Source organism: Rhipicephalus microplus, chromosome X (genome assembly GCF_043290135.1).
Source record: "Rhipicephalus microplus isolate Deutch F79 chromosome X, USDA_Rmic, whole genome shotgun sequence".
In the NCBI taxonomy this organism is placed as follows: Eukaryota; Metazoa; Arthropoda; class Arachnida; order Ixodida; family Ixodidae; genus Rhipicephalus; species Rhipicephalus microplus.
The window spans coordinates 69724587-69750942 of NC_134710.1; the positions used below are offsets into that span (position 1 = coordinate 69724587).

At 46.1% G+C, this 26356-nt stretch overlaps 1 protein-coding gene across 1 annotated transcript in view; it reads right to left on the bottom strand.

Moving 5' to 3' along the window:
• Nucleotides 1-26356, bottom strand: part of LOC119176664 (uncharacterized) — a 119087-nt gene that overhangs the window by 5064 nt on the left and 87667 nt on the right. Inside the window, exons 3-5 of the mRNA XM_037428022.2 lie at nucleotides 17343-17572; nucleotides 10799-11135; nucleotides 5657-5830 (exon numbers count right to left, since the gene is read on the bottom strand). Coding sequence (XP_037283919.2) covers nucleotides 5657-5830; nucleotides 10799-11135; nucleotides 17343-17572 — 741 coding nt within the window. The remainder of the gene's footprint in view (nucleotides 1-5656; nucleotides 5831-10798; nucleotides 11136-17342; nucleotides 17573-26356) is intronic.

The window sequence follows — 26356 nt, forward strand, 5'->3', positions numbered from 1 at the left end:
TTCCACGCTGTTTGGCTGTCTCCGGCGTTCAGGCGTATCCTTTCGGGGTGTGCGCCCATAACTGATGGTGCTGACTTAGGCACAGCTGACTGATGTCTGTCGCGCCTCCCCGCTAGGCAAACTATACCTGGTCGGCCTTTCTGACTAAGGACAATTTACCCATTGATCTTTCCTAGTGCTGTGGTCTGACAAACGTTCCGCTGGCTCTGGTTCCAACAAATGGGGATTCTATCGGCATGGAAAACCCCAAAAGCACCCAGGAGGAGCTCCGAAAGGTGGCCGAACACTTTCGAATGATCACACCAAGGTGCGACATTCGGTCCTGGAGGTATTCTGTGTTGTACACCTGATCAGGCCTGCGTTTCAGGGATCTGATAAAATGCAAATCATTCACCTCTTTCCCGGTGAGCTCTTTTGTTCCTTCTCACTTGGCCCACGTGAAAGGTTCAGTTCATGGGGTGAACGCCAGCCTATCTCCGCCTGAAATTCTAGAGATGTTTTCTGTAGCAGGAACGGTAGCAGTGTTGCGTTACTCACATAGCGTCGACAGCAGAAAGATCCCGACAGAGTCGGTGATGGTAACATTTTCTGGTACTACTAGACTGACAGAAATCAAAGCGTGGCCACTGATCTATTGGTTTGAAGCGCAATCTTTTCGTCCACTGCAGTGCCATAAATGTTGGTATTTCGGACAATAGCATAATAGGTTGCAGATCAGTAGACCGGTGTCAAATATGTGCAGGGAAACACCACGCTGATAAATGTGCAGTTCAGGGAAGGTCTTGTTGTCTCTGCAATGACCCCTACTCAGCTGATGATGGTAGCTGCCCTGCGAGAGCTCAGGAGATCCAACTAATGGAAATATTTGAACAGCAAAATTATGGACCGTCTCCCCGAAGGGAACCATGATGAGACGCGAAGCAGCAGCGGTACGCACGCCGTTGACCTGGCTGAAACGAGCGTCGACGCGGGTGCTGGAAGAACGATTTGGAGCGAAACTCAGTGAAGCCTTTACTCGAGTGAACGTTTCTTTGAAACGCAAAGACACGGGAGGCGGGTTGCGTTTCGTGTAAGTTTCATCGCAGATAAATGAGCCGAAACGTGTTTCCCCTTGACGTGCGGCCGAGCGTTGCGGGTAATGCAGAGGATGAAGCGAGAGAGAAGTGTGTTGCGAGCGGACAGAGGAGCAACAGCACCCAAGTGTGTTGGCAGGAGCTGGTAACTGCTGCGGGTGAGAAAGAGAGAACGCGCCGCTGTGACTTGACCTACTTGGCATCGTTCCAACAACTGCGGCAAGGAGAATGCGGTGAAATGCGTTGGTACGGAGACACGGACTGACAGCGTTATACAAGCTAGTCAAAGAGCTGCTTCACATCTAAATCGTTGTTACAGACGTAAAGCTCTAATTACCATCACAAAGCACTCTCATGGGTATGCTGGTACTATGAACCGTAATAATCATGTCACAAATTTCTCACTCTCAGAAATGATTGCCTCGACTGTGGAGGAAACAATGACAAAGCTGTTGTAAAATATTTTTGTAACGCTGACGGAGTCATTAGCTCAAATGGTAAACGCACAGATGACTCAAGTCGTGACGAACGCTAACCGTTCAGATACAGCCTGTCTACTTTCTTAAACTAAGAATGTAAATGCAGGATCGCTATAACCTAGGCCTTCGAAATCCAGCCACACGATAACAGCACCCGTTCAAAAATTACATTGATCAAGAGCCGGCCTGTAGGACAGCAGCCGTAAAATAATCCCCGTTGAGCATTTGGATTGGAGCTCTGATTCAAGCGCCCAGTACTCACAAATGAAATTCGACTAAAAAAATATGAAACGGTTGGAGTCGCCTGAAAAGCAAGGTTCCCCAGTGAGTCCTTAAAAAAGTAAAAAGTATCAGAAAGAAATCACACAAAAAGGGACTTTTTGAAAGATAACTCATTGCCGAAAGCAGTGAATGCTGCTGGTATATATTCAAAATTGGTGGATTAAGAATATTGCAGTATAATTACAGGTCAATTTCTTCTGCAGCTACTGAATAATAGCACATCCACAATCAACATTCTTCAGAGATTTTAGTCTTGGAAGAAACTTGGCTTTCTAAAGAAAATAGCTTTCGTCTTAACAAATTACCCCATATTTCGCTAATACCGTCCCTCGCGAGGTGCATTGTTTAGCAATGTTGAACTCTTTACAAATTGCGCATCAGGTAAAAATTACAGGTCAATTAATGAATTTAGAAAGTGAAATTTTAACGTTTGACATCTCTCTTCCAGGAAGCCTTCCCTTTTCATTAGTCAATGCTTATTTTTCATCACATGGGCCGAACACGTAACACGTCGGCAGGATAACCGCTGGTCATTAAGGGTGACTGTCTGTATTTCCAGAGAAGGCAAACGCACGAGGGAGAGACAGAAAGTTTGGTGGGCCTGTGAGATGAAAAAGTTCGCACGTATAACGTGGCAATGAAAATCACAAGACCGGGTTGATTGGTGGATCATGGGAAAGGCCTTTGCCCTGCAGAGGGCGTAGTCAGGATGATGATGATGATAATGTTGATGATGATGATGAAGAATGCTTTCATTTTTGTTTATTTCTTGCTTTCATTTTTTCATGTATTTTTTTAGCTTTCCTCTAAATATTATAAACGTGACTTTTTGCTCATGCTGCCGACGACATTGAACAAACATATGTTCTAGTATTTGGAGGTCTCCCCGTCAGTTCTTGTAAATATGGGAACTCCGAATGCAATACTTATCACTCACGATGTTACATTGTACGCAAGGAAGCTGAATAAAATTGATTGATTGAAAATTGGCTGATCAAATTGATTAATTCGGGCAACCGTTCCTTCGATCCGTGGCGTGATCGTTTCCGCCGTCATCGGCGGCGTTACCGGTAGGCATGAAAGAATACAAGAAGAAGAAGAAGAAAAAAAAAAAACACCCAGAATTGACTAGAGTTCGAACCCGGGCAATCTATGTGTCAATTCAGTATCCTACCAAGGGGAAACTCTGGTGCTTGAAACTAGCTTGCGAAAAGACACTATACAGGAGTTAGGTCATAAAAGAAATCACGATATTCTGCGTAATATAGCGTGGCGGAAAACTAAAATAATAAGCAGCCATCACACTATATGCTTATTGCTCAACGACCGTGTAGTTTAATGCTTCCCCCCCCCCCCTGCAAAATGTTCCGCCGTTTTTTCCCCCTCTCGCTCTCTCTATAGATCTTTATTTCTCTTTCTTGCCTTTTTACCCCTCTCTGTTTCTTTCTCTTTTTTGTGTTTTTCTGCATTTGTGTTTTTCTTTCTCTTTCTATCACGCTGACTTTTTTTTCTCTCTTTTTCGCGTCGGCTTCTTTCTATCGTTTTTCTCCCTTTCGTTCTGTCTCTCTTTTTTAAATCGTTCATTTTCGTTTTAACACTCGCACCTTCAGTACATGGTAGTCCCAGTATTTTAACACGTACCCACTTGCGGAGCTTCGCACGATGGAGAACAAGTTAACAATAGCTTAAACAGCTTCCCTCTGAAGAGAATGAAGGGGGTGCTTGCGGGTCATAATGATGGTAGCATTTTTTTTACTACGAAGCACAAAATACCGACAGCCTAAAAAACATCGTAGTTAAAAGATCACTTGCGAACGGAAATATTTGTAAAATAGCCGCCAGACCCGTCAACCTCCTACACTCCAGTTTATATATTGTACTTTCGTAACTCTAGAAGCTATAATTCTAATTCTTGGGCAATACTGATAAACGTTTTCATTCATTAGTGGTTTTCGCGACTGACCAGTCGTTTCGGCTAATAATATGTCGTGCGTTAACATAGGCTGGGGCTTTGCCTTAAGTTCTAGCATTGCCGGTTGATTTTAGTGAATCGCTGCCGTGCGGCCGGATTAACGGAGATTTTCGTCAAGAAGCGCTCTCTAACACTGGGCGACGACTTCCAGAGCCGGATTCACAAAACTTCCGTAGAGAAGCTGTGTAACTCGCTGGTGCAATTTCTTTGTGTCCGGAAACAGGAAATAGCATATGTGAGGGAACAAACCAAAATGAGCTTCCTGCCAGGCCACACTTGAACCCAGGCCCCCACGCTATGAGTGTAGGCGAACGTCTTGACCCTTGCAGCTACAACATGCTAGGAGAAACATGAATGAGTTGTACCCACACTGTAAAACAAGCACTTATTTTATATGAAGTATTATTGGTGGCCGTGTGAGAGCCATCTGCTGGCCAAGACGTAAAGCCGACGCCAAGGAAAATTACGGCTTCACGCAAATTGGGTGCAACCATGCGTTTCTGTGATCCGCTTTTCAAGGAACCGCTCAAGACGTTGAACGCCGGAAAGAATAACACGGTATGCCGATGCGTCAACGCCGATAAACGAGATCGTTCATTAGTTGAAAACATGATTGATATGAGAGGTTTAACGACCAAAAACCACCGTATATGATAATGAGAGACGCCATAGTGGCGGGCTCTGGAAATTTCGACCACCTGGAATTCTTTAACGTGCACCCAAATCTGAGCACAAGGGCCTACAACATTTCCGCCTCCATTGGAAACGCAGCCGCCGCCGACGGGATTCGATCCCGCGACCCGCGGGTCAGCAGCCGAGTACCTTAGCCACTGGACCACCGCGGTGGGGCCATTAGTTGAAAACAGCTTCTCTGTTTATTCACCTTCAAAGAGTGGGATGCCTCCTCAATTTTCTTGCCAATACTTACTGGTTACCATTGGGTAGGCGATACGTTAATGACATGTCTTGAATCTCCTTCGGATTGATGTATTCGCAGGAGTGAGCATTTACGGAGTCAGAACTTTTTCATGAACGCCGAGCTTGAGCCAATACTAGCAAGAAACATTATATTGTTACCACTATGCTGTATAAAGCATCGCAGCGCTTTTCTGCGTTTGAATAGAAAAAGAGAAGAAAAAAATATCAATGATGAAAGGCTAGCCAGGTCTCGGACCAGTTGGCTACCGTACACTGGGGAATGGGAAGAAAGAAAAAAATTTCCAACCCTAGTGCTGGGTAGCAAACAAGATACTAATATTTCGTTAGCCTCCCTCTCCATCTCTCTTTTTCTCTCTTGAGAAGAGAAAAGCCACTCTTGTTGCTGCCGGTGTGGTAACAAGTTTATGCTCGACGTCATATAGTAGTCACTTCTGTAAACTGCTCGCTGAGTCGAGATTCGCTAAAAGCTTTTACGCTGAAACTGATCGTAAGGGCAGCTGCTGCAGCCAATGGTGATACAGAACGAAATAACGACGAAAGGCGACAGACCAGTAACGAAGAGTTTCTATGCTCCGCTTCGCGAATTCGACCCTGCGCACAGTTTCGTGGCCATGCCTCTTGTAGCGAACGAATGACGACATTCAGCGATATATCTGCTAAACGGCTTTCCGAGGCTGAGTGGAGTAACACCGGATATAAGCCGGGGACGCCAACACTTCGAACAGCTTTGTAAGCGTTGTTCGTGCGCATTTGTGCGTGCGGGTTCATGGCCGGCCCCAACGCAGCGGCAAGGCTCTTGACACCGATCGTGCTCGCGGTGCTCTCTGCTTGCGGACGTTGCAAGCGTGATACGACATCGGACCTTTTCTAATTCAGGCGTGCGAGATCACGCTCTCGTGTCGCGGACGTACCTCGACATTCCGGGACACGTCGCACGCGTCCGGGTTGGCGCGCAGGTAGTCGTCCACACTGGCATCGAGCTCGAGCACTCGTGGGTCGCTGCTAAGCTGCGCCGGGATCTGCAGAGCACGCCGCACTTGGGCCTTCATCTCTGTCACGCTGTGTCGCACCGACCGGAAGCCCAGCTGCAAAAAAAGGCGGCACGCGCGCAATCTTTATCCGGTTCTTGCACTGCATACTGTCGAACAGGCGCGCCATAGTCTACAGTCATCAGTCGTCTGTATATTGACCGGAATGTAATGAAGTTACCGCTGCCACTTTTTTGTGTCCTCCAGTGATTAGAAATAATCTCTACAATACGAAGGAATGAATGCCTTTAATTTCTCCTTCTCAACAAGAAAGGTTGTGAAACGACCTTCCGGTGAAACGAGAGTTTCACAGTTGTAACCACGCTTTGAAAGCGACAGGAAAGAAACATCAGTTACAACCTCCACGGTGGGTCAAGGAAGCTTCAAGGGCACTGATTTTACGAATAAAGTGCGCGTTTATGGCGCTTCCATGTGGTCATCGTGACGCCACGTGTCTACTGAAGACTGAAACTTTGAATTATATCTGCTACGCAGCTCAACAATTGCTTCTCGTGAACTGAGCGTTTTCGTAAATGTCGTGGCTTTTAAGCCTTTGTGGAGGCCATCACATGACGCGAAATACGCGTAAAGAATAAAAACAGTACACATGCCAGTATTTCGCAAAATGCTCATTGCAACGAATACGTAACACTTGTTTCCCTTACGAAAGTTCCTTAAGACAATGGAATGAAATATTAATACCGGCAAACAAAATGACTATAAAGTTTTCTTTATCGATGCTTGAAAAAGGTATATTTTTTCCACGACTCCGATGCTATCGCCCACTGTTCATCTGCGATCACAATCATTGATTCTTCGCACAGCTGCCATATTCAGGCTATCTTGTTTCGTATTGTGCAAGTAAGGCGGATGAAACAAGTGTTGAGAAATCTTGCATGTGTGATTCTCCACTCTAACAGTAAACCCGATAGTGTAAACATAAAATGTGTGAAAAAATTTACTGTTTCGCGATCGCAGGTGACCAGCAGGCAGTAAAATTGGACTCGCGCAAAAAACTGGCCACCTGTGCCGCCTGCGATGCTTTGTCCCCACTCTGTTATTACGATCACGTGGTCAGACGGACGCCGCGTGATTTGCCCGCAGGTTGACCAAGTGACGGTCCCTTCAAGTTGTGTTCACGAAAATTAAGAAAATGTTCGCTAAATTGTAAGTTAAAAGACACCAGCTGTAATGCGGTCCGCCGGAGGAGCTTGTAGGCTATAGCTTGCTCTTGATGTATGAGCTACGAATAGATTTGTTAAAAACCAGCGATAACCCTGAGTCAGTAAATTTGGAGAAACCAACACAAATCCTCTCAACTAAAACATACCTTGATTGATGATTGTAGATTAAAGAAAGTATAGGTGGACATGCTCCTCTGCTCTCGTCAGAAAGAATCTTACGCTTCGTGGAAAAGCTGGGGTGTTTCAGAAAATGAATGGCGAACACCGCTGTCAATTAGTCACAAAGCACACGCACACAATGGTGCCAAATTTTATCACGCTGTATATTTCGCAGAAACTACTTCCGATGCAACAAGTAATTCGGTCGAAGTTTTTTTTTTCTCAGAAAAACCTGGGCAGTAGTTCGTGAAGTCTGTTTTATATTTTCGAGCCTCTTTTGGTGGGCTTCGATCACTGACTCCAACTTTAGGGCTGTGAGATAAATTATATCGGCAGCCTGACAGCCCATCACACCGCTGAAATCACCTTCGCTCTTCTCCGAACGTGTCCGACGAATGTATATATCCGGGCGAAAAGCACGCTATAGTGATAGTAACAACGGAGACGTTTCAGAATAATACAACAGCGACACGTTTGATTTAGATCGAAGAAGTGACTTTGTATAACCTCTGTTACCTATAAACGCGTGTGTCAAGTTTGTGGCCGAATTCATGCCTTCTGCTTGAACACAAAAAAGTGCACATCTACCAAGCACGTGAACTGATGATTGCAAGCATCTCACTCACTCACTCACACGCACACATACACGCATACACGCACACACACACACACGCACGCACAAATGCGCACGCGCCTTTTCTCTCTCTCTTTCAACATAAGCACATTTCACCGAATATTTCTCATAATCTCTCTGGGCAAACGAACCATAGAAATTTTATAAGACTTTAGCAACAGGTGTAAAAGATGAAATGCAGAAGGACGGGGCAACTATACGCTGACCAGTCATATTTACTGAGGAAGAAAATCCCGCACTGCAGCGCAGAAGCTGTGATAGCTTTGCAGGTAATGTGTCACCCCTTTCGCTCCAGATCCGCTCGTGATCGTGGTTTTCACACTTGAAATCGTCGAGATAATTACTGCAGAGTGCAGTACCTTATATACAGTGCTCTTACAGTGGAAAGCGCAGGAGAAACCTATATGACAGTAATATCGCTGGTCTCGTAAACGTTTACGCACGCGTTGTAAGAAGCGACTACAGCCTTTCCTTCACTAGATGACAACGCAAAATGAGCTTTCTTTCGAGCTCCTTTTACACATCATGCATCCTGTAGGTTGAAGTCGCATTAATGAAAACAATCAGTATTAGCCATCACGTTATTATCAAAAGGGACAAGGGTAAGTATCTAACTGCACTGGAGCGTTAATAAAATTAGTTGTGAGCTAGCAGTGAACGGGCGTCACGAATTTCAATGGACCTTACTTTCGTCTTTGCCGCCGCGCCACCACCGACTGCCTCGACAATGTAGATGAGAGCTGTGCTCGGCAGAGGACGCCAGCATTCCACAAAGCCACTCGTTCGGCTGTACTCACACGCCGATCGTATACTAATTTCAGATGAATCAGATTTCCCGCGCGTTGTGTCTCCCGCGAAAGGAGGGGCGAAAAGGCACTGAAGATCCAGTTATATTACCGTCCTCTCACCTAGCTGCTCGCGCAGAGACTCGTCTTGCTGTCAATGCGACTCAGTTGTTTGTTCAGCCCCCAAATCGGTCATGATAGTTGCACTTACATCGGAGTAGTCTGGTTGGGGAGCGGGGCTGAACTCCTCCGAACTTAAAAAAATTGCATGCGTCTATATAAGCACACACAAAACCACACGGATACGGTGGCTTAAACCCCACCAGCAAAAGGATTCCTAGCTTTGCCCTTACGTCCCCATGACAAAATACCTTACAAAGGGCCTTGAAATCATAGCAAAGCAACTCCAAAAAAAAACATATGTTTCTGTGTATACGGGTTGCCATCACCTCATTCTATATTCATTGAGCGCACGTTTACGTGCAAGCAGAGCAAATGATGTCTCTAATTTTATTGACGTACACAGAACGTATTGCATAGAGTTGGCTCAACCACAGGCCACCTTTCAATCGCAGTCGTCACATGACCGGAAGGATAAGTCACAAGTGTGAAACGTGCAAAGTTGGCTGGCACTCCTAAAGGCCGTTTCATATGAATATGTGGGACCTGAGCGAGCTAACGTAGTTATGTACCTCATTGCTACTGCATAGAAAAATATTATCGAGAATTTCATTGAGGATATTACCTCTTTCCATTCCTCCGGACACCCATGTCTATTTTTTTATTTCGTGCAGTTAGACTTGAAGAATTTAGTGCGGTACTGCGATTGTTTATGCTACACTACCCCAGTCCTAATAGCCTTTTTGAAATAACACGGTTATATAAATAAGCGAACAACAAAAGATAAGAGAAACCGTAGCTAGGAATTTTCAAAAGGAAGAGGAATAAACATTTATTAAAACCAGCAGCCTAATTGACTGGGCCTATAGGCCTCCCACGTGGGGACGTCGAGGGCTTGCCTCTCCGCCACCTCGCGGGAATGCTATTTTTTTTATGATACACACGCGAGCCGTTCGTCACAAGTTCAGTCAGCTGCATGGAGCTCTTTTGTATAAGTTCAGGTTTCTAAGTTTCAATTAGATTTATGCAAAAAAATAGGCGCGAGCTATTGAAACAGTGTCTTCTTTTTTTTCCTGGCCTAAGACAATTTGCTCTAGCAGCACAACTCAACGAGGAAGCTCAGACGCCAAAGATCTCACTCTACGGCAACGTGCAGACTTTGTTTCTACTAGAAACAATGGACTGAATCATTAAGTTTACGCGAATCATTCTCTTTAAGTTGTTCGGACATTTGATGGGGTAGTTAGGGATTTTGTTGTTTTCGATACCGAGCCTTTCTATGAAATCGCCGGCAAGGAAGAGATCTTCATCTTTCAACACGATACCTTGTATTGACCTGGACCACAGGAATGAGAGACACACAGGGTGTCTTTCTTTCATGTAACCCTCGTGGATGCCCGCCAATACGTCAGGAGGCGGAGTCATATCAACTAGTCTTCTCTACATCCTTGGTAACATAGAGAGGTACTTGTCTTATGCAGTATAATATAATGAAAATTTCATAGATTTCTATACAGCAGCCGTGATATCAAGGAATCTCGGTAAGGGCAGTTGGTATATGCGCTGTTAGCTACAAGTTATCATCATCGTGGTAAGTTTATTCATGCCAACTGCCAAGTAGAGGTCTAGCTGTCCCAATGACCTCCAGTTACTTATTCATTGCGTGAACTGGTTTTTTTTGGTGCTTGCAAACTACCCAATTTCATCACAATCACATGAATCTCTGCCAACCCCATCTGTGCTTCTTTTGGTGCCCTCCGTTCAGACTCTCTATGAGAACACCGGCCATGAGGCCTGCTCAATTACATTCTTCTTAATCCTATTGATGTAACTAAGAATATTGGCTGCTACCTAACACTGTTTGCTTTCAAAGCAGAGCTTCTTGTTCTAATTCATACTATAACTGCATGCCATCTTTTGATTGTTGTATCGCTATGTCTTAAGTCAGCCAGTACCGACTAGTCCATGCTCTCGATCTTATTGGTTCTGCTGGTCATGATTTTGCTATGCCTACCGTACGCAACTGCAACCAATTTTCTCCCTTCAGTATAGACTTTGCAGCTGGAGGCACCAAAACCACGTGCATAAACTGTCTTACCGGCAATGTGTCAGTGCCCCGTCGTGGCACAGCTCGCGTACTTACCACGACCACAGAGAAGAGGAGCTTGCTCTTGAGCTCATCGGCGCCCCGCAGCTGCGGGATGGAGTCGAGGGCGTCCAGCGTGTCGACGCGTGCCTGTGCGTACAGGCTGCCGTAGCGTCGCACCAGCACCGAGGGCCTCTGTTCGCCCTGGGCTGAACTTTCGAAGCGACCCCCGCGCGCCACCATTCTCTGCGCTTGCACCGCCAGCCGGTCCTGGAGCTCGCGCTGCCGCTGCTGTAGCGTCGCGATGGTCTGGCGTGCCGCGGCAAGTTCCTCGGCCACTGCGCTCTCAGATGATGATGACTGGACGTCGGTCCCTATCGCGCTCGAGCTGGAACTGCGATGTGAACGAAGCAGCACGCTCCTCAGGATTCGAGCGTTATAAACCAGTCATTCACACACCCGCCTGTGATAGTTTTGAACGAGTTAGGTACTGAGCTGCATTTTAGGACGAGGGTTATGCTCTCGGCCATAGTGGCCACATTTCATCATCAAAGCCATCATTCCCAGCTTGTTTTAGTCCAATGCCGGACGAAGACCACTCCCAATGATCTCCGGTATACAGTATACGATGGGAGCTGATTCCGTTATAAATGCGAAGCATTTCCTTGCGCAGACACTGGGCGAATCTATCTATCTATCTATCTATCTATCTATCTATCTATCTATCTATCTATCTATCTATCTATCTATCTATCTATCTATCTATCTATCTATCTATCTATCTATCTATCTATCTATCTATCTATCTATCTATCTATCTATCTATCTATCTATCTATCTATCTATCTATCTATCTATCTATCTATCTATCTATCTATCTATCTATCTATCTATCTATCTATCTATCTATCTATCTATCTATCTATCTATCTATCTATCTATCTATCTATCTATCTATCTATCTATCTATCTATCTATCTATCTATCTATCTATCTATCTATCTATCTATCTATCTATCAGCATATGTCTCGGTGCTTAACTAGTAGACTAAAATTAACATGGCGTGAATAATGTAAAAGCCCAGCTGCATACGATGTCAAACCCTTTCCTCCAAATAGACGTGGACATACCCGTACACTACGGACCATGGTTCTCGGCGAAGTGCCACATATGTGTTTTTACAGTTAACATCTACCGAGAAACACATTGATAATTTAAGTGCAAAAGCGTTAGGAAAAACCGACACCGGTAGTGCTAACACGACAAATGCAAAGAATATATTTTATGGTCACAGCAGGAATCAAACCCCAGCATTTTACGTAGCAAGCAAGTATTCTACCACAGAGCTACGCAAGCCTCTGAAGTTTTTAAAAAAATAAAGAACCTATGCAGGCGTACTGTTGGTGCAACGTCGATTGTAGTTGCAGTGCTGCTCGTCTAATTTTATAAAAATTGCCTATGTACTTCAATGATACAGCCGTCACGTCGGGTTTACGTCAGTGGTACAATTAAGCGTCATTGACTGAAGTTGGTCTACTTAGCACTAGCACGGGGCTACAATGCTCGCAAGCATAAGCGCTACATCACATTTTACCACTTCTAGTGTTGGTAATACCAATTTTGCTGTTGGAATCGTTACGCAACTGTAAACAACTGGTTATATAAAACGTAGGCGACTGCTCAACATACATGCACGTCTGTGCCTATATAACATTTGTACGCATGTTTAGCGTCATTTCGTAACGTATCACTCAATTTAAAAAAAAAAAACGCACCACAGTCACCTTCTCTCCGCATTCTTCGCATGACATCGATTCCCATGGTACATGGGATCTGCCGAATTTAATTCTTGCGAACTTACTAATCTCGTCATTCCATCCAGCTCTCTGCCTTCTTCGACAGCGTTTCCCATCCCTTGGGGACCATTCTGTTGCTCTTACTGTCCATCAGTTGTCTGTCCTACGCATTACGTGGCCAATCCAGTTCCAGTTTTTTCGGTGAATCTGAACGATGGAAGCATTAATACACAAGGACACAGGGGGAAACAGAAGAGACCAGGCTGACGGCTGCCCCCTGGAGACGCAGAATGCCTGTTCACTCTTTCGGGAGAAGGAAAAATTATAGAGGAAATTAAAATAGGAGGAGAGAAAGAGGAAAGAAGACAGTGAAATAATAGAAAAATAAATGAAACATCCATGTGCTTCGATTTAGGTGCACTTTCAAGAACCCCAAAACGTGATCAGAATTATCCTGGTGTCCCGCACTACACTTTGCTTCATGATCAGTCGAGGCTTTGGCAAGCTGAACTCTAAAAGAGGAAGAAATAGATTTTACTGTACACAATGGGCTGGCTGTTCAGTCATGGTGGCCTCAGGCGGCGGCTCGGAGTCCCAGGACTCGGGTGCATTCTCGGCCTGCCAGATGCCTCAGAGCAGATTGACTAAAAAAAATCACAGCATAGTAACGGACTGGATGATGATGGGTGGTGCGAAGCGTCCGTCAGCCTTCAGTCCTTCCATTAGTTCTTGCATCCATCCGTGCGACCGTCCGTCCGTGCATTCGTGCGTTTGTCCGTCCATCCATCCATACATTCGTCCATGCATCCGTACATTCGTTCGCCTGTGCGTTCGTCTGTGCGTCCGTCCTTCCATCTGTACGCTGTGAGTCCATCCATCCATCCGTGCGTCTGTCCGTCCGTGCATCTTTCCGTCCATCCGCCCATCTGGTGAACGCTCCAGGTACCACCATCTCGCATATTTTCATCATATATTCATCAAATAGAAGTGCCCCCACTCAGCAAACATTCCAAGGACTAAACGAGAGGTGGCTACCTACTATTACGACTGCTACAACTGTATACACACATTGCAAACGCACGACCTACGGCGGCATAAGGAGCTTCGCCCCTAAAACATTCTCGAGCGTCAACTGGTTGCTCGTGTCCGGAGGGTGGTCCAGGTCAGAGGGTTCTTGGAATAAGGGACCCTCCCACATCCACTCATTGGCCACCTAATGAACGTTTTTTTTTCTCTCTCTCTACTCAGTCTAGAGCTTGCCTTACCAACAAGTACTTTCAGTGCAGGTGGAAGCTTCGGATGGCATTGTCGGGTTCGGCCATAATCAAGTGTGTAAAAAGCGACAAAGAAAGTCGTATTTCTTCGCGCAGGTCAACCTCGGTGGAAAAGTGGCTACCGTGCTCGGTTGCTGATCCAAAGGTCGCGGTTTTGGTTCTGGCCGCGGCGATCGCATTTCAATAGAGGCGAAAGGCCGGAGGACCATGTACTGCGCGATGACAGTGCACACTAAAGGACACCAGATCGTCTAATTTCCGGAGCCCTCCAGTATACGGCATGCCTCTTAATCATATAGCGGTTATAACACGTAAAACTCCATATTTTTTTCTTCACCCTGCGCACGGGGACTGCATCTGCTACTACTCTGTTGAATATGGAAGCCTCTTTGTTTCTTTATTGAGGCAGATTCAGCGAAACAAGAAGTGACTGCAGCAAGAGTGCCAATGATTATGATGTTCCAAGTTAAATAAGCTCCACTATGACACTCTGGTGGGCTTGCTCGTTAATAGCTTTTAAACGCTATTGAACTGCATGAAAAGGCTTGGACACACGTTACACACATAACAACATGAGCGCGGCTTGCCTGGGATAGTAGTGTTCTGAATTTTTTCTTTACTTGTGCCCGCGTACTTTCGAGCTGTTAGAAGCGTTCAACGTTTAAGTTTTTCAGTTGTCTTTTTTATTGTTGTTTAAATTTTTCTTCAATAAAAGGCCAGTATTTCGAGAGACCAGAAAATATCTTGACAAGCGTGAGGGTGCAGAGCAAAAAGAATTATTTACAGTGTGTTTTTGAAAGCTAGTGTCCTGTTCTCGTCACTCACCTGCTGTTCATGTCAGTAGGTGCGTCACATGACAAGTGATTTTAATGTCAAAATAAAATATTTTTATCAGCATTTAATGAGCTTCAGACTTGCTCACAGCTGTCTCTGTATAAAAGGGATTTGTATAGTAAAGTAAGTTAACCTTGGGAAATTCGTGTAATGCACTTCTAAAGAACAATATAGTATCTAGCAAATCTGGCTGCATTTTGATGTGATATTCATTGTTTTTATGATGGCACTACTTCTTGCCGAGTGGTGCACTCGATCAAAGGCTTCGCAAGTATAAATGAAACGAGTATGTTGACATGAACGCGCGGAGGGGAGAATAAAATAAAATAGAGAGACTACTCAATAGAGCTTTTAGTTGGTTAGTGATACTTGGCCTATTGCCTCTGTCAGAGTTGGATAGTTTTGCTTCTACAAAAAATAACTTGAGCGTAAGAGGGTTAAGGACAGTATTCGCCCCGAGATCGGGCTATAGGGGGCAGCACCGTCATCTTGCTAGTGTCGATAGGCGGCCGGCAGTGAGCGTGCACGCAGCGGCGCGTTTTCTGAGCGCTGTGAGCCGATTGTCGGCGAATGAAATGCGTTGACTGCTGCCCTGTTAATAAATATGCCGTTAATTGCTTCATGAATGCACGAAGCTCACCGAACGTTACTTTTACTTGTGACAGAAACGCAGTCTGCCGTTAAAAGGGATGTTCGCGCTTGGTGACTGTCTGTACTTTCGCACTGCAGTGTGTCACGTTTCTAGTATTTTTATTTTAGGTGTTGAGCTTGTGCCCCGTTTACTATGCACTGCTGAGCACAACTGAATTCATTCATCATGCACGCTGGTCATAAATACCAACCCCCTCCCCCCCCCCCCCCCAAGGAAAGGAAGAAATTAGATATTTTTAGACGATGAACCTAAAAATACAGTGATTACTCATTACGCCCCTTTTTTAATCATTTATTTATGCAATAAACCTAGGACAGTCGATAAATTTATTCAGAAAAGCTACGTGACTTACAGCGCTTAAGCGCGCTTGTTGTTACTCCTATAACAGTATAAAAAGGTAATAGTTCAGCCCACAACTTTCTTATATTGATTATCTGAATCAAAGTGGTAGAAAGGTTCGATTAATTGATGGAACGAAGTTTTTTTTTCAAGCGAATGTGTGTTCACTCCTTCCGTCTGCCTAGCACAACGCCACAAAAGCGCTCAAGATAATGTGAAAAAAAAGTGACGTTCTCCTTGAAATTATGCGACATATGCGAGGCACGCAGTCTGGATTAATTTTGACAATCTGGCCTATTTTAAGCGAACCCGAATCTAAGAACAAGGGCGAGGCAATTAGGAAAATTTAACCAAAAATTGTATTACAGCGCTTGAATCGGTGCTTGGTCTGGCTCCAACCATAATACAATTTTTCGTTGGAGTTTTTTTAATTGCCTCATTCTTATTCCAACCAGGCAGACTTCGGCAAGGGTTCACCTTTGATAAGACCACGGGTCTGTCTTTTAAAATATATCGCCCAATGCTAAAATTGCGCTTGGCGACTCAAGTTTAGTCAGCTCCATGTCATTAAATTGAAGTACCGAAGTGTCAGAATTACATAGCACTGTCATGGGACTAGAATCGTACATTAGAAGGTTATCTCAAGCAGAATTAAGGCTCGTCGCATAACCGATAAGCAAGAAAGCAAAATTTTTTTGAGTAGACTCCTAACAACAATACAAAACTTTATCTTTGAGTCGCTGAAACGCTGAATTCACACAATATTTATTATTCCTCGTGTTTGGGGCGATGCCAAGTGCACTTTACGATGAGCTTCAGCTAAAAAGTGACACCTACACTGACATGATCCTGGCGAAGAGAGGCTACGACGACGATACACATCACTCTCGCCAAGTACTCGACCTCATCTTATTACGGTTCATATACAGATGAGTAAGGCCAAATGCTTCTGTAAACAGTGCTAGGCAAGCGTACAAGCAGTTAATCTTGCGCTAACAGAGTGGGACAAACCGCCCTTTGAGCACGAGCATGACGTACGCGCACGTGCTAGCATATGTGGATAGCAGAAGACGCCGGGAGCAATCCACACTAGGTGCGCTTCAGCCAGTGGCCACCAAGCGGAGACTCCGCTCGATCTCGGGGCGAATAGGAAACAGTCAATTAAGTACTATACACGAACGTCAGATGTAGCCACGACTCGGACAGAAAGAGTGAGAAAACACAACCACGAATGAATAATGGCATCAGTAAAAAGTCCTTAATTAAAACATTCAACACAAATAAAAAATTAAGAAGTAAACAGGTTTTCGATACTTATTTGAAACAGTATCACGTTATCAGCGACAAAATATTCACACCTCGATGTGGCATCCGTGTGCGATAACGACAGGAGTCTTCCTGTCTATGGGATCTTCAAGGAAATTATGTATTGTTAAAGAAAAAACACCCTGCCTACAGTGAGAGCGCAAAAATGCACCAAACAAACAAAATGCACAAGTAAATACATCAAAGCGTCGTCGCACAACCACAGAAAGTATGGTTTCACCATAAAGAAAAGTGTACATTAAAGAAAAAGATCGAAAACCGGGGAGAGACCGAGGAAGAAAGCCACTGAAACAAATATGCGTTCAAAGGAGGTCGCCTCGACGAAGCTGTCAACAACCACGCAAAGATCACCGCCTTTGCAAACTATGGTGGCACCAACCTGTAGTTTGACGAAGGGGCCTTGCAGCCCTGCCCCGCCACTCGCTGCATGGGCGCGCCTGATTGGTCCGAGTCCGAGTGGTATCCGGCCGAGAGGTCCGAGTCGTCTTCGTCCACGTCGCGAATCAGCTCGAGCACCCGCTGGCAGCCCGCCGAGTAACGCAGCAGCACGGGTGCCAACACGGCAGCCTCGTCCAGCTCCTCGGCGATCTCCTTGCGCAGCTGCGTGAACTGCACAAGAAGGAGAGAGGACCGCCCCCTGTCACCGAGACGCTCCAGAGACACCGGCACGGCCACCTCCGAGGGAGCATCGCTATACGTAATACACACCGCAGAGGCTCCTAAACGCACGGCCCGCGGACCTTTCGCTGACGACCCGCGGATTCATGAGGAGTAGGTCTTTGGCTGAATTGTACTGGCATTATTTACCCGACTCCAGTGAGTAATAACAATTTGTCCGTGTAAGCCACAGGATTGGTCTCAAGAATTTTTTCAGAGGCGCACTGCAGTCGCTATGAATTGGAACATCACCGTTTAAAGGACCAACTATGAAGAATGTCTTTGGAGTTACTTGTTAGGCCTGTCGTTCACATTTCTAATCTAACCCGAATGTGAGCACAGAAAAGTGGAACGCATTTCACGAATTAGGTTATATTTGGCTGTTAACTGAAGGGCTATTGACCTTCCAGTCTGAGTGAATAAGCTACTGTTTGTTTCTATAAGGCGCATGCGAAGTAGTCCAACCCGCGTGTGTTGACCACGCAAAGAAAAAGAATTATTTCGATTTATAGTACCATTTCATACCAAACTTTCAAAGAAATTACCACATTTTCGGCGCGAATTTTTCTGAGAAAGTTGCCTTCTCAGCACTGCTTCACAATAATTATATGCCGAGATATTTATCTTTTTTTAAATTTTGCCGTAGTTAGCTGTTGAAGTGCGGGTTATACGCATGGGTGGTTCATACACTTGAAAATGCGCTATTGATGTAAACAGGCCTCGGCATCTTTATGTGTAGCTCTGCATACTCGTCGAGCGTCGGAATCTAAGCATCAATATAAGCTCCGCCCACAAGGCTGCGCCCACAAGGCCACACAGGCGCACACACACACACACACACATTTGTGAGTGTAGTGATCCTCAAAATATATTTTTTACGCACCCCAGCCATATAAAAGATACAAATGATGCGTCGCAACTTTTCGATGACGAAATTATGGTGCGTACTGAACACTTCAAGCCCCTGTGGCTTCACTATGCTTCAAAATCAGCCCCCAGAAAAAGCTTTCAACTGCCTCGAATAAAGTGAGTGACGCTTGGGCGCGCGCAATCAACTGTACGAGATAAATTGTTTTAGCAGAAACAAACATGACACTAAAAAAGAAACGCCAGGCCTGCTCGGAGCGCAGCATAGCCACAGCATAAGCTCGAAAAAACAGAATTTTCCAGAATCCGGTGTAAACTCTCTTGGAATTACAATGTACGCTTGCAAGGTTCCCGCTTAAACATAAATCGTAATTTTGTGAAGTACACAGAAGCCCTTCTACGCCATTATTCGCTTTTTTTGCGGAAAAGGGAGTACCCACTACTCGCTCGCAAAGCATTACGTGAATTTACGTTGTTCATGTTGTCATTGATGACACTGAAAACTTACGGTATTGCCTTTATATTGCGTTGGAACTTGAAAGTACTCAATTATCCACTCATTACGCCATTCTCATTGTGCGACACTGTGCTTTTATCTATACTCTTTCACCATGCTGAATAACATGTAAAAGTGGATCCTTGCCGACATGAAGCTTTTGCAGGGTTTTTTTTTTTTGCGAAAGAGTTTCGAGCACCACCAATGATCTGATTAAAACTCTGGGCTACAATCCAGAGGACCCAGGTTCAAACACCATTCCAACCTCGGCATTTTTTTTCCTTATTTGGCGACATAGCGGTGATGGACAACGGTGGCAGCGGCGGTTAACTAAAGAAGAAACGACCGACAATGATTTAGAAAAGAAACGCATGAGCGCAACACAAGGAATGAACGAGAATGTAATAATCATCAAAATAACGAGTTATAAAAAATAAACGAAAACATACAATGGAATAAACCAATTCGAAAGAAAGAACGAACTGTAGTCCTTTCAGCAAATGCGGAGCATTTTCTGTGCATGATGGGACCTCGAAGTATTAACATATGTTCAGCTTTACCGAACAAATGTTTTAAGGTTTTCTGAAACGATTGCGCTTCTCTAAGGCGAACGCTGCGTTATTGTTGTTGTTGTTGTCGTTGTTGTTGTTGTTGTTGTTTCCCTGTGCAAATGGCTCGTACCTAGAGGAGGGGATTGGCCGATTATAAGGTGGATTTGCCGGATACCTTCAGCATTGCGTCATTCCTAAAAGAACTTTTGTGATTTAATTCTGATTAGAAAGGCCCATTGCAAATTTGCAAAAAAAAAGAAATAGTGATACCGTAATTTAGCAAGAAAATTGTTTAGTAGCAGTGATGTATTCCTGAACGGCAAATAAAACATCCCTGTGGCTGAAACCCAGTGTAGAGGCTCCAAATGAAAGAAGAGCAGGTTGTGATAATTGCAAGCCCAGTTTTTGAAGAGGTGGTGCTAGTATGCTTTGCTTGAATAAATTGAAACGGCGACAATGTAATAAAAAACGACTGATCGTTTCTTCTTCGTTACAGTAAATGCACAGAGGAAAATTCAATATACCTGATTTATGCAAGCAAAAATTGAGGGAGGTAACACGGCAACGAAATTTTGCGATGACAACTTCCGTCATCCTTGAATTACACAGTTCACTACGCCAGAAAAATAACAAGTGGTTGTACTGCGGAGGAGCTGTCAATGCAGGGTCTGATAAGTTTTGCCTGATTTTAAGTGTGCGAAATCGCGCCACCGTTATGTGTACTGTATGAAGGAAAATAGGAATGATGGGTGTCGAAAGCGATGTCTTCACAAGAGAATCGGCTATTTTGTTTAACAACAAACATTTGTGCCCTGGTGCCCAGATTAAATGAATACTTCGGAGATGACAGGGAGCCAATGATTTAAAAAGTTTCAGTATGGGTGAGCAACCGGATGCGGAGAGAGAAGAGCACACTGATAATGATTCAGTTATGGCTGCTACGACTGGAATGGAAGTATTTACCTTTAGCAAAGCTAACATTATTGCCATCAATTCAGCCAGAAAGACAGCAAGAAAATGTGGTAAGCGAAGTGAAAATGACCAATGAAGTGCGGGGCAATATATTTCAACGCCTGACTTTTCATCTGATTGAGATGTGTCCGTTGGTGTAATGACATTTGTTGGCAGAGTACTTAAATGGTTTCGCAATAAACCATTTAAAACACCTGTAGGTAATAGTTTAGCGTGAGTTGGGAAGATATCATGGTAAACAATTTCTGGAGAAATTTGTTGCTCAGTTAAAGGAATCAGATCACGAACTTGTACATTTAGAGGCTCAAGTAACCATTGAACAAATACTATTTGTGGTTTGTGAAATCTGGGCCAATGCACGGAGAAGAATAGGTCAGGATTTGAAATAAAAATAATTTGTTCATGGTTAAACGGTGCTTCATATAGTCGTAAAGAGGTCTGCCCAGTAAGAATGTTAAAGCGACATAATAGGGTTGGTATTCGTGCTTCAAGGTATAACACTGCATTTGCAGTAGACTTTGGAAGAGCCGTAAAGCCTCTCTTTCTAATAGAACGAGGGGCCGAAGTTTGTTGGCTGGCGCACGAGAAAAAGAACGCAGCCAAACTCTAACACAGGTCGGACATACATTTTATATATTGACACGTGTTCATATGAAAAAGAACGGTGATAGGAATGTTTTGTAGATTCCCGCTAGTGGGTCCGGTGGTTTTTCGGGACGACAACGAAGCAGGCATCTTGCTGTACAGCTGATCCTGAATACGCTCTTTTCGCTGCCGTAAGCTGCTGTCATCTTTTGTTCGCGTTGCACTGCGACACTGGTGGAGGAGCTGGGTACGTGACACTACCCGATGCTTCACACTCCTAGTGGGAGCCGTTCATCCAGCCCGGACGTGCCTACTGCAACCCCTGTCCATCGATTCAGTCGTCGGCTACGAGGTATTCCTCCAGACTGCAACCCCTCGCAGAAAACCTCTACCGGACATCTAGAAATGGCTAACACCAGCCCCCAGCCTGTACTTCTCGGCACCAGTCCTCCCGCTCCATCCCAGGTAACGTTTTTTCAATCACTGGAGCCTAAACGCTTTGGTGGTGGCGCACACGAAGATGTAGAAGACTGGTTAGACCATTATGACCGTGTTGCGAAGATCAACCACTGGTCTGCTCAGGAAAAGCTCGGCCGGGCCTACTTCTATCTCGATGACAGCGCTCGTACTTGGTACGAGAACAGAGAAGGCAACCTGTCCACATGGACCGACTTTCACCAGAAGATGGTTGAAACTTTTGCCAATGTCGACAGACGTGACCGCGCCCACCAACTACTAGAGCTAAGGGTCCAAAAACCCAATGAAACGGTCGCATTTCGCCGAAGACATGACACGTTTATTTCGGAGGGCTGACCCGCAGATGACTGAAGATAGGAAGTTGCGCTACCTCATGCGTGGCGTGAAAGAGCAGCTGTTCGCTGGACTTCTGCGCAACCCGCCAAGCACTGTAGAGAACTTCATCAAAGAAGCGTCGGCTATCGAGCGGGCCCTTCACCAACGCTGCCGACAATATGACCGCTTGTGCAGCAGCCCCCAAACTCAGGCCGCCGCTGTGACGTTTGACAGTCATGGCTCCTTACGTGACATAATTAGAGAGATTGTTCGTGAAGAATTGCAAAGGCTGCGGACTCCGGTAGTGGACACACCCATGGCATCTGTCGCTCAAGTCGTCCGTGACGAAATCCGCCAAGCATTTTCGACAGCTGATCCTGCCCCGGAACAACGTCCTATGACGTACGCCGCCGCCCTTCGAAGCTCCCCACCCGCTCCGCCTTCATACTACCCCCCACCTGCAACTGTTCCTTGGTCACCACCACAGGGGGAGACACCGTGGCGCCCATCCATCCAGCCCCCATACGACCAGTCGTCTTCTGGCTTGCCATGGCCTTCGTCGCGTGAGGAGTAATCACGGCAACCACAGCTTCGCCGAACAGACACCTGGCGCACTGCCGACAGGCGTCCACTTTGTTTCAACTGCGGAGGTGTAGGCCACATAGCCCGCTATTGCTGGCACCGCGCCGATCCGTCTCGCCGTTTCAGGCCACGGTATGACATTCGACATGCCAACCAGTACGTATCCCGCCGTGGAGATGTCGGTTCTCAAGGACCTCCGGTACCCCGACACCCATTCGACGGCCGCCGTAACAATGATGACGAGGCTATAAATGATTACGAGCCGGTCTTCCGACATCGACCACGCTCTCCTTCTCCTGCCCAGTCACCTTCGTTGCAGCACCGCACTTTTGCCGACACCAGAGGAGCGAGGTCACCCAGCCCACACCGGGGAAACTGAAGGCAGCGACCTCAGGGGGTAAGGTTGCAGGCTGTCAAGACGAAGAAAAAAAGCCCCCATTACTCCCACCTCAGGACGGTGTAAAGCCGACAAGACGTAATACCGACGAAACTGTGACCCCAGGCCTTACCGTTCTTGTGGATGGACAGCAAGTCAAAGCTTTAGTCGACACCGGGGCTGACTTTTCTAGTATCAGTGATGACCTTGCCGTACGCCTCAAGAAAGTAAAGACAGCGTGGACGGGACCTCACTTAAGGACGGCAGGCGGCCAATTACTGATGCCTGTCGGAATGTGCACAGCAAGGCTCGACATCGGTGGCTCTACTTTCGTGGCGACGTTCGTCGTTCTCGCTTCATGCTGTAAAGACATGATTATCGGAATGGATTTCTTGAGAGAACATGGTGCCGTGATCAACACCCCTGACAGTGTCATTACATTTCACAACAACAGCCCTACTTTAGTCGATTGTTCAGAGCCGAGACATACGTCTTGTTCAGGGCCTTTGCGTCTGACGGATGACGATGTGGTCGTCCCGCCACGATCGTGTACGCTTGTTTCGGTGGCAGGGGATGAGCCGTTTGACGGCGACGGCATTGCTGACCAAATAAGCTCACTGATATTTAGCCACGGTATTTCAGTTGCTCGAGGTCTTGTCACTGTCACTGCTGGACGCACAAACGTGCTGCTCACTAACTTCAGCATTGAGCGCCAACATCTCCCGAAGGGTACAGCCGTCGCTTACTTTGACACTACTGCGGAAATCCAAGGCAGTTTATCGTCCCTAGACGAAGCACCTCAAGAAGAATCACTACCTAATCTTGACGTTGGTACTACGTTGTCAAGGGACGAACGAACGAGACTTCTTGAGCTGCTAGCCGAATTCAAGGACTGCTTTTAATCGACATCACGGGTCGGTCGAACGCCGCTAACAAAGCATCGAATAATTACCCATGACGCAGCAAGGCCTATACACCAGAATCCTTATCGTGTGGCTCCAAACGAACGGGAAGTGATACAGCAACAAGTCGCTAAAATGCTTGAAGATGACGTGATTCAGCCATCACAGAGCCCCTGGGCATCGCCTGTAGTGTTAGTTAAGAAAAAGGACGGTACCCTGCGTTTTTGCGTGGATTACAGGAAGCTGAATCAAGTGACTAAGAAAGATGTGTATCCGCTTCCACGTATTGATGACTCCCTCCATAGGCTACGAAACGCTCGCTACTTTTCTTCAATGGACCTCAGAAGTGGATATTGGCAGATCGAGGTAGACCCAAGAGATCGAGAAAAAACCGCTTTTGTGACGCCGGATGGTTTATATGAATTTAAAGTTCTACCGTTTGGTCTGTGCTCAGCGCCCGCTACTTTTCAAAGGCTCATGGACACTGTACTTTCAGGGTTAAAATGGAAGACCTGTTTAGTTTATCTAGACGACGTCATAGTGTTTTCCCCAACATTTCACGAGCATCTCAAGAGGCTAGAAGTTGTTTTACGAGCCATACGCTCCGCAGGCCTCACATTGAAACCAGAGAAATACCACTTTTGTTTTGAAGAACTGCTGTTTCTCGGTCATGTCGTCAGCTGTACCGGCGTTCGGCCTGATCCCGAAAAACTTGCGGCCGTGGCACAGTTCCCGGTACCGTCCGATAAGAAAGCTGTCAGGCGCTTTCTGGGCCTATGCGCCTACTATCGCCGGTTCATCGCCGACTTCGCACGGATTGCGTCACCGTTAACTCGCCTCACTAGAGACGACGCCACCTTTGAGTGGAATCACGAACAGCAAGCAGCGTTTAATGACCTCCGCCAACGTCTTCAAACACCTCCAGTGCTTGCTCACTTCGACGAACAAGCGCCAACAATGCTTCACACTGACGCAAGCAATGTAGGCCTCGGAGCTGTGCTTGTGCAGTGGCAAGAAGACACGGAACGAGTGATCGCCTACGCAAGCAGGACGCTAACACGCGCTGAGGCCAATTATTCAACAACTGAGAAAGAATGCCTCGCCGTGGTCTGGGCAGTTATGAAATTTCGCCCGTACTTGTATGGCCGCCCTTTCAAAGTTATAAGTGACCATCATTCCCTCTGTTGGTTGACTAATTTAAGAGATCCAACCGGCCGATTAGCACGGTGGAGTCTGAAGTTACAAGAGTTTGATATGACGGTCATACACAAGTCTGGGAAGCGCCATACGGACGCCGACTGCCTGTCTCGATCACCAGTACAGTCAGCTTCTCTTTCTGACGACGACGATATGGCCTTCCTTGGTGTTTTCGACGCGTCCACGATTGCTCAACAACAACGAAGTGACCCTGAATTGCTTGATTTGATTAATTACGTGGACGGACGTTCTTCGAGGGCACCTAGAGTCTTTGCAAGGACATTATCGTCGTTTTGCTTACGCAATGGCGTCCTCTACAAGAGAAACTTTTCGTCCATCGGAGCTCCCTATTTGCTCGTTATTCCTGCACCCCTTCGAACTGAAGTGCTCCAAGCATGTCACAATGAGCCGACGTCTGGCCATTTAGGCTACACTCGCACATTGGCAAGAGTGCAGCAGGGATACTACTGGCCACGACTCACAACAGCCGTCAAGCACCACGTTCACACTTGCATCGATTGCCAGCGACGCAAGTCACCTCCAAAGAGACCCGCCGGTCAGCTGCAACCAGTTCAGGTTCCACGTACACCGTTCGAACAGGTAGGAATGGATATTTTAGGACCCCTTCCTACTTCTACTGCAGGGAATCGCTGGGTTATAGTCGCAACAGACTACCTAACCAGGTATGCCGAAACAAAAGCTATCCAAAAGAGCACCGCCGTGGAAGTGCCGAGATTTTTCATAGAAAATATTGTGCTACGCCACGGTGCTCCGACTATCGTGATCACAGACCGCGGAACAGCATTTACGGCAGCTATTTTAGACCATGTCCTGATGCTTAGTGGAACGACTCACCGTAAGACCACTGCGTACCACCCGCAAACAAATGGACTAACGGAGCGCCTCAACGAGACGATTGAAGACATGCTGTCGATGTACGTGGATGTCCAACATAAGAATTGGGACGAGATTTTACCCTATATCACGTTCGCATACAATACGGCTAAACAAGAGACGACTCGCATGACTCCATTCAGCTTGGTTCATGGACGGGAGGTACGGACTATGCTGGATGCGATGTTGCCACATGAATGGGACGCTACCGACACAGGCGCTGACGTGTTCACTGAACGCGCGGAAGAAGCTAGACAGCTCGCCCGCTTACGGATCCACCAGCGACAAGACTACGACGCAGGCCGCTACAATGCTCGCCATAGAACTGTAACGTAAAAAATCGGTGACAGAGTGTGGGTTTGGACACCCGTACGAAAACGTGGACTGTCCGAGAAGCTGCTAAGGCGATATTTCGGGCCATACCGAGTATCGCGCCAGCTAAGTGACGTCACCTACGAGGTTGTCTCCGACAGTCCCCAATGCCCGAGGCGTCGCCAGCACCAGCCTGAACTTGTTCATGTA